The sequence below is a fragment of the Podarcis raffonei genome, chromosome 3 (genome assembly GCF_027172205.1).
Source record: "Podarcis raffonei isolate rPodRaf1 chromosome 3, rPodRaf1.pri, whole genome shotgun sequence".
Classification (NCBI taxonomy): Eukaryota; Metazoa; Chordata; class Lepidosauria; order Squamata; family Lacertidae; genus Podarcis; species Podarcis raffonei.
In genome coordinates, this window is record NC_070604.1 from 22,696,125 (window position 1) to 22,705,879 (window position 9,755).

At 45.1% G+C, this 9,755-nt stretch overlaps 1 protein-coding gene across 7 annotated transcripts in view; it reads left to right on the top strand.

Moving 5' to 3' along the window:
• DLGAP2 (DLG associated protein 2) overlaps positions 1-9,755 on the top strand; it is a 403,016-nt gene that overhangs the window by 315,626 nt on the left and 77,635 nt on the right. For all 7 annotated transcript variants that reach the window (XM_053380806.1, XM_053380804.1, XM_053380807.1 and 4 more), the window contains one exon: positions 3,135-4,201. In XM_053380806.1, the coding sequence (XP_053236781.1) occupies positions 3,135-4,201 (1,067 nt within the window). The remainder of the gene's footprint in view (positions 1-3,134; positions 4,202-9,755) is intronic.

Genomic DNA, 9,755 nt, shown 5'->3' on the forward strand with positions numbered 1-9,755 from the left:
ACACACACACACACACACACACCAGTTACACAAACATTAAAATGTGTTTATCTTTCCTTGAGCGCGCCAGCACAGACACAGATGTCATTGCTTCAGCTCCTCGGCTAACAAGTCCTTTCTCATCTCTAATCCCACTATCCCTGTCCCATTTAGGTACCTTTGTGCATTGGGGACTTGGCAGGGGATGCAACTTGGAGGGCAAAGAAGGGGAATAGGCTCTTCATTTTATCCAGCTGCTCTGCTGCTTAAGAAATGTGGGAAAGAATAAAAGGGCATTGAGAGATTTATTTTTCAGGGTTGGTACTGGTGTTTCATTATTATTATTATTATTATTATTATTACAGGGAAATCTAGATGTACTTTTTTCTTTTAAAAACCTATTGGGATGTCAGTTCCTTTATTTTGTGTAGCACGCAAGGCTGCACTTTTGTTTTGCTCAGGAAAAAGAGGTCCAATTACACTTTCAATGAATCCTCTAGAGTCTGAATGGCACCCTAGATTAGAGACGGTTGCCATTCACACGATAGCCAAGAAACTGACGTCATCATCCATTAGATCAGATCCTGTGAGTCCCATCAAATGATACTTCAGTGTCAATCCATTGAAGCTATAGTGTGGCAAGACTGTATTCTCTGGCTTCTATTTCTTTCAGAATCCACTACTTATTTGTATTGCACATTTGCAATAGTTTTCAGTAACTATGTTTTCTCAAGGAAATATGTCAAAAGGCTGCGAAGAAGCCAACATAAAGTATAATCACTGAAATGTATGGCTGTTCTTGTGAAGATTGCTCTCCCAGCTCAGATGCTAATTTCCTTTTGAAAAGTTTAATAAACTGAAATTTTGAGAATTTTAGAATATTTCAATCATTCTGATTTGTTTGCAGAATTTCACAGCTGCAAGATCTTGTATAACATTGAGCAAAAGAATTAATCAAACTCTGAACACAATAGAAACACACTTAATTAGAAGTCATTTTTTGTGGTGTTTATTGGGCATTAGATTTCCCTGAAAACTAATGAGGAAAGTTATTAAATATAGAAGAACTGAATGCTTCTGTAGCATATGTCAACTTTTGCTGGTGAGAAGGCAGGAATTTTATATTTTGCACTTTAACTTTTGGGTCATGTTGATTTCTATGAAAGAGAGTTAAGCACATGTTGAACTCAATCATACCTGTACAGCTCAATTCTCATAATTTACTCATGCATTCTTTAGTAGGATTTAGTTACTGAGAGTGACTTAAATTTACAGTGCAATCTGTGTCACATTAGCTAGACTGAGCCCTAAAAATTATATCTGTGACACTATCAAGTAGCCTGCTAAACATTTGGATAATCTTATTGGTCAAAATGCTGGCATCCATCTGTTTCAACAGACAATCTCTGGGGGTGAAGTCAAATTGCTGGAGAATGTCAGTGTCTGCTGTGACTGCAGAGACCAGAAACTCGTAATTGCTACCTCCCATGCTGTTTTTAGTGCCGTAGCATCACCAAAGTGATCTCTCTGGGGCACAAGCAGTGTGCAGTGTCTATGGAACTCCTGGGCTGCCCAGAAGACAAGATCCCCCTCACTGATGTGAGCCAAATGAAAGTAAAGTAATACATTTGGCACCAGCTTGGTGGGAAGAGTTACTGGAATGAGGCATACAAGATATCTTAGGGATATATCTATATTTGTGTAGAGTTTACTCCTTAGCCTTTTCTTCTCCTGAAGATGTCCCCACCAAGGCAGTGGGTATGGATTTTTCCTCAGAGTTTACTCCAAAGCCTTTCTCACAGATAAGTATAGCTGCAAGCCAGCAGAGGTTTAGGATCAGAGTTTTCCTTCTCCTAGATAGGCTACCTTCTTAGGTTGACGAGGCCCATCTGTCCCTCATTTCCCTCTAAAGCACATGCAGAAACTGCCTTCTTGACAGTTGGACCCACTGTTAGTCTCGTCTGCTCCATCTGCCAGAGTCTGTCTTTGCATGCAAGTCCCTAACTCACTGGGGGTTTGAGACCCATTTACTGCCCTCCCCTGGTTTAGCTAGCCAGGTGGGAACTGAGTGCAGGGTGGGGACCAAAGGTGGACCAACTAACCCAGAAGGAGCATGATGTGTCCCTCAGCAAAGGTACGACCTTGCCCCCAATAATTAGTTCAGTACAGGGTGAAATGTAAGGATACAGGCCAGTGGTGAGAAACCTCCAGCCCACAGGCCTAATTACCGAATTTTTTGTCCCATAGGACGCTCCGTCCCATAGGACGCACCTAGTTTTTTTGGGGGGGGAATAAAGGAAAAAAATTGTTCCTTTATTTCCCCCCAAAAAACCAGGTCGGGGAACAGCGGTATGGCGGCGCTGTGCCTCCCCGCTGTCCCCCGAGCTTGTGGGGCTGGCCGATGTCTGCCCGGCGCGTGGGGCGCTTTGCTTAAGGGCGTCCTGCGCGGCGGGCGGCAGGCTGCTATCCCCAGCGTGGGGAGCCCTGCGGGAACTCCCACAGGGCTCCCGACACTGCGGATGTCTGCCCGGTGCGAGGGGCGCTCTGCTTAAGGGTGTCCCGCACACCGGGCAGCAGGCTGCTATCCGCAGCATGGGGAGCCCTGCGGGAACTCCCGCAGGGCTCCCCACGCTGCGGATGTCTGCCCGGCGCGCTGGGCGGTCGGCTTCAGGGCGCCCCATGCGCCGGGTCGACAGGCTGCTATCCGCAGCCTAGGGAGCCCTGCGGGAACTCCCGCGGGCTCCCCAGGCTTGCTGATAGCTTCCTGAAGCCTGGAGAGCTAGAGGGGTTGGTGCGCACCGACCCCTCTCGCTCTCCAAGCTTCAGCGAAAGCCTGTATTCGCCCCATAGGACGCACACAGATTTCCCCTTCATTTTTGGAGGGGAAAAAGTGCGTCCTATAGGGCGAAAAATACAGTAGATCTGCCAGGCCTCCCCATTGTGCCTACGACAGCATTTTGGCCAAGCCATTCTCACCTGCCCTGTAGTTGATGTTGTATATCATATAGATTCTTTGTAAACTGTTTGCTAAGTGACTGTAATTTAAGTAATTAAGTAATAGTTGCAGCGCCATTTTTTCTTTGTAGTACACCTTTAAGACTGTTGTTGCATTTCTCCTATCTGACTGATACGTGTTCTTTGTGTTCTGTCAACAGACCAGCCATACTCATGGTCTCCTCAGCACTTCGATGAGGAATCATATTCTCCTGTTTCAAGGAACATGAAAGGATTATCTGGCAGTCACAACCAGCCACAGCTATGTTCTGCTCATACTTGTGGTTTAGCATCCCCTGAAGATTGTGAACACCCCCACGACCATCTTCACCATGGCCAGGAGTCAAGGCAATCATATCTTCTCAGCCCCACGGAGAGCTGCCCGATGGACCACCATCGCTGCTCGCCGCGAAGCTCCATCCATTCAGAATGCATGATGATGCCCATGGTTATGGGCGATCATATGTCCAGTAGCACTTTCCCCAGAATGCACTACACCTCACATTACGATACCAGGGACGATTGCACCATGTCTCATGCTAACACTAAGATTAACCGGATCCCTGCAAATCTGCTGGATCAGTTTGAGAAGCAGCTTCCTCTCCACAGGGATGGCTTTCATACTCTGCAGTACCAGAGGACCTCAACGGCCGCCGAACAACGCAGTGAAAGCCCAGGGAGAATACGTCACCTTGTTCATTCAGTCCAAAAACTTTTCACGAAATCTCATTCTTTGGAAGGATCTTCCAAGAGCAATGTCAATGGGACAAAGGGAGATGGCCGAGGAGATGACCACCACCACGGACATCATTCTAAACATAGCAAAAGAAGTAAAAGCAAAGAGCGGAAACCTGAGGGCAAGCATAAAACTGGGATGAGCAGTTGGTGGAGCTCCGACGACAATTTGGATAGTGATAGCACTTACCGAACACCTAGTGTTGTAAACAGACATCACCCGGACCATATTTCTCATTGCTACCCTGAAGCTCTTCAGGGACATTTTGGGGACCTCTCATTAAAGACTTCTAAAAGTAACAACGATGTGAAGTGCTCGGCCTGTGAAGGGCTTGCGATGGCCCCTGATGGCAAATACATGAAAAGGAGTTCTTGGTCTACGCTTACAGTAAGCCAGGCTAAAGAAGCTTATCGCAAGTCATCTCTTAACCTAGATAAGCCTCTAGTTCATCAGGAAATCAAACCTTCCCTGAGGCCATGCCATTACCTTCAGGTAGGAGCTAAATGTCATATATATATATATATATATATATATATATATATATATATATGGGAACTCACTGTTATAAGACCACTGGAGGGTTGCTGTTTTTTATGTGCCTGCCTTACATGAGTTATTTGCTGTCAAGTTCTCTAGTTTTGCACCTTGGAATAAAACATATGAACAAGATGTTCAGAATAATCAAAAAGGAAAGAGTAATCAAACTGGGCATGTAATAGATCATCATTTAAACATAATCCTATTATCATATCACTGCTTTAGTAATTTCACAAAAAAGCTTCTTCTTTTCTATTTCTATTTTCTATTCTATTTCTTATTTCTTTAAGTTCATGGTATCTTCAGCTGATATCTTGTTGTATTTATTTATTTTTACAAACCCACAAGCATAGACTAGTGATGAGGAGTACCACAAATCCACTTCCTGCCCTTTCACGAGCTGCTAATCACCAAGCTCCTCAATGGCTTCCCTGAGTGGAGTCTGTGGGGTCTGGGATCTTCCATTGCTGCTGTCTTTGAACAGTGTGCATGCTGCATGCATCTAAATTCTGCCTTGCTCAATAAGGGATAAGTACAAACAATGCCTACTGCGTTCAGCTCACCATGTACATGTAGGAATCAAGCCTTGTCAGAGGAATTGGCCACTCTCCAGGCACCCGGCTTGAGTTCCTTGTTGACCTCCCCGTCTGCGACTCCCGGCAAGATCAGGCGAGATCTCAATCGGCGATCCTCCTCTAACGTGAGAAGAACACACCACTCCTCCCCTGCCATCCCCAGGGAGGGGAGAGAGACAGACAGAAATGTATTTACATGCCTTTATTTCTGTCTTTCCAGCAGTACAGAGAAACGTGTCTGCACTCTCTTAACACCAACAGCAGAGAGATAATAACTCCTCCCCTGCACTTCCAGTACAGGTCAGATGACACTCTGAGCTAACATCCGGTGCTCAGTACAGTGAATAGACTGTTCCTTTGTTCCCACGGAACAGTCCCAAACATCAACATCCTGTTTGGCTTTCCAGCCATCTGGAGCTCGCTGCTGCATTGCTCCTTTTTCGTAGCAGTACAGAATCCCAATACCATCTCTTAAAGCCAGCTGGAAGTGGGTAGGTGGCTTGGGGAGCTCAGAGCAGAGAAAGGGTGCTTAACCTTTTCCCCACATGCCTCTCCTTTGCTACAAACGGCCCCTGCAGGATTATCTGAATGCCCCGGTCCTCCTGCGTTGATTCTTCAACTAATTTCACCTTTCCTAAAGCTGCTTTTAAAGATGCCATTCAGGCTTTGTTACGCACACTTGAGTGCAATGCGTAGTCAAGCCCTTCGTTACATCTATTTTGTTCTGATATCAGACGTTTCTGAGGAAAAGGAAATTATAGGAGCAATTCTATGCATACTTAATTGCAAGTCCCATGGACATGTCTGCCCCCACTTCCCAATATAGTCCTGAGGGATAAACTGACATGACTCAAGTGATTCATAATCAGGAGGATCTCCTATCTGAAGAAGTGTGCATGTATATGAAAGCTTATACCCAGAACAAACTTAGTTGGTCTCTAAGGTACTACTGGACAATTTTTTAATTTATTTATTTTGACTGCGTCAGACCAACACAACTACCTACCTGAATCTAGATCAGGGTTCGGCAACCTAAGGCCCATGGGCTGCAAGTGGCCCATGGGGGTTGTTTAACCGTCCCATGGACCCCCGGCCCGCTCGATCGGCTCCCATGCACTGCGCTAAACTGGCACGGAGCCGATCGAGAGGGGACCACCTTCCATGATGCTGGCCAATGGGAAGCTGCACACACCTCCTCTGTGCCGGAAGGAGCGCCGGAAATAGAGTTTGCGACCCCTGATCTAGATGGATTTCCTGTTGTTGTTTTTCAGTAATTAGCAACTCCATGTTCTTATTTCAAGAAAGTAGCATAGTGTGGGTTGCCAGTACCTGGGGACACATAGAGCAGGGCAGGAGCGAGGGAAACGGACAGGGTATGCGTGCGCATTCAACTGCCCAACAGCATCCGTGTCACCCAGGAAATGGCAGCTGCAGAGATAAGAAAAGAAGAGCTGTTCTGTTATTGGGAGAGGTCCCTGGTTTGCATGGAGAAGCTGTTTTCAACAGAGTCCAGAGATGAAAACACACAGCTATATTGAGGCAGCACCGGGTGTTGAAATTTGTGCCCCTAACAATTTTGTTCCTGGGCCAACTGCCCCATGCTACGCCACTGCTTGAAGATCAGAAAGAGACACTGGAGAGTGAAACTTTAGCCGTCCCACCAGCTTACACATACTATTGTTCTATTTCAGTTGCTGCCTAAATCTGTTATGGGCTTTGTGGGACAAAACGTATGAGTGCCTCTATATTTTTCACTGAGGAGGTAATAGAAGCTTTGAGGAGGGCATTCAGATTAGGGAAATAATGAGGTTTGAACACCTTTTCCCTGTACTACTTTATTTCAACACAGTTATGTTGTGCTGCTAATTAGTATTCTTTCTTCTTCTTTTTTAAAAAAGCATTTATTATACAATATAGTCACCGCAAAGAAAAGGAAAGAAGATAGCATCAAGCCCATATGGTACCCTGGCCATGGATCTCCCATAGTATATTGAGTGCGGCCCTGCATAAACATGCATATGATTTGGTTGTTAGATCTTATGTTAGAGATGTTAGAGAGTTATGTTGCTCAGTTGTTATCATTCATCATTGTGTTCACACTGCTTAGATTAACCTATCACTGTTTGAGTCATTTGGTCTGCAATGATATTTGCCAATAATGTTTGTCTAATTTATTCAGAAAATGTATAAGGCTTGAATAAATAATCGGATGCAGAGAACTTCTAAGGCTGCTGAATGAACGATGGGAGCTCAGGGTTCCAAAATAATAGGAACAGCAACATTTGCCAGGCTGCTACCAAGAAATACTTGGAAAAGATTCGTGGCTAGCTAAAAATAATTCACAGAATTTTGAACGTATATTTTAAATAATAATATTAATAATTTTATTATTTATACCCTGCCCATCTGGCTGGGTTTCCCCAGCTACTCTGGGTAGCTTTCAGCACATAAAAAATTGTAAAACATTAGACATAAAAAAAATTCCTGAAACAGCGCTGCCTTCAGGTGTCTTCTAAAAGTCATATACCGTATTTTTCACTCTATAGGACACACCGAACCTGTAATGGTTATAGGGGTTGCTCGTGCGTAAGTTGCCGCCACTCCTGGCTAGGTTACCTGGTTGAACCCTTTCTGTCTGGACAGCCCTTCACTTCGTGGCTGTTTCAGTCGCTGGCAGAATCTGTCAGTGGGCGTTTCTTGAACTTCTTCCAGCAAAGAAGTTCTTTGATGCCAAGTCTCCTCCTACTCTCCCTGCGCGGAAGTCTTCTGCGCAGGGAGGGTGTGGGCAGCGGAGCACCCGTGCTCTCCCCGCTGGTCTCCGGTGAAGAGTCCTGGAGCCTCCTCTCCGATTCCCCCATCTGCCCCCCTTCTCCACTGGTGTTACGCTGATTTCCTTCCCAGCAGATGGGCTGCCTCTCTGCCTGCTGGGACCCTCTCCGGCATCCCTCTGGAGCCTTCCCTCCGCCTCTGGCTCTGATGGCAGTTCTCTGACAGGACCATAGGACACACCTTTTTTTAGAGGGAGAGAACAAGAAAAAAAATTCTCCCCCTCTCTGCTCAGCGCCCCTTCAGTGAAGCTGCAGGAGAAACAGAGCCCCTTCCATTTCTCCTCCCGCTTGGCTGAAGGGGCGCTGTGCAGCTCTCCCTCTCTGCTGAAGCCAGGAGAGTCTTGCTCTCCTGGCTTCAGCAAAAGGAACCCAAAGCCTGTGGTGCGCAGCAGGAACTCGCAGACTTCAGGTTCCTTTTGCTGAAGCCAGGAGAGCAAGACTCTCCCGGCTTCAGCGAAAGGAACCTGAAGCCTCCGGAGCGCAGTGGGAACTCACACTGCTCTCCGAAGGCTTCAGACAGCTATCCCTGAAGCCTGGAGAGCGAGAGGGGTCGGTGCGCACTGAAAGGCTGAAATTCAGACCCTTTACACCGAATCTGCCTTAGTTGTGGTGAATGCCTGACGTAAGGCCTGAAACCAATGCTTGTCTGTCCATACAGTAAAGGAAATTATAATGCAAAATGGATTGGAATCTTTGAGGGTCTGGGGTGAAATGTTCCATAACTTTAATTTGTAAATTTCCCCTTGGGAGATGTATTCAACTTTTCCTCTATGGACACTCAACAACACTCGACCAAAAGCCAGAACTCATTGTTCACTCATTGTTGAACATATACATGTCTTCCATCCTGCCCAAAGTGCTAAGGAATCATTTACCAGTGCATGGTGTAACTGAGAAGGAACGTGCCATAAGGATAGCCATAACAGGAAACAGTTTGGCATGGTCCAGTCATTCAGTAAGACTCATGTTGCCTATGGCACACAATAATAGATGTATTTCTTTGGTAAGCAGGTTGGTAATGAGTCCTCAGCAAGGTTATAAGCAAATACAGGCAGCCATGTAGATGGACTGCTCATAGAACTATTCTGTGGATTGGTTGGGATGAGGGACAGCATTTTTTCTGTTGCATGGATTGTCTGGGTGCTTTAAGTTCTACATCCACTGACATATCTCTATAATTATGCTAAAGGTCTCCTCATTAGCTTCCCGTGGATGTTTCATTATTTCCAGAAACACTTGTATATGTGCTCTCCTTCCCATTATATCCAACTTCACAGATTGCACAGCTTGGGTGACAGATTCCAGGATCAAATAATATTTGCTTATAATCACAAGACAATTGATGAAAGTTGATGTTTGTGATGTGCACAACATGAAAGTTGTCTTGTCTTCATGTCGCTTAATCTAGTGCTAATTGCTTGAATTGCAACACAGTGCTTATGTAATTTTCTGTCAACACACAGATACTCTTGTATTTTTAAGTGCACTATGTTTTACATAGCTATGGTATGTTGGATATTAGATGCCATCACTGGATGTTCTCACGGGAAAATTTAAGATGCCTTTAGTTGGGCCAACTGTAGTACAAACATCAGTTACACAGCTAGGATAATCTATTGTGTGATTAATTCTGTGAGATGAGGAGTGGACAAAGGTTGCCTGAGTATACAGTAGATTGCCCTGATTTGTGCTTGAACCCATATTCCTTTCCTACCATGGTTGAACATGGTTGTATTCTTGTCCAATTATCATTGAGATCCAGTCCAAAGTCAGAACTAGTATTGAGACTGGAAGGAACTCAATAAACTCCTCATGTACAGATGTATTTCCATCACTTTCTTTCACAAATTGTACACCTAGAGAAAGTTGTTCCACACCAGAAAGACCTGCTGTTTCATCTTCTAAAACTGAGTACCTCATGCAAGCATTAGCCTTCATAACAGTATCTTCCGTCAAAAGTTGGCCACATCTTGCAGATGTGTAATTAGCATTGCTTGGCCCAGTATCCAAAAGTTCATGCTTTTTTAAAAACAAAAACAAAAACAACCATCCCCTGCCTCATCATGAAAACTGTAAAAGGTCCACCATGTTACCTATGGAACTGGT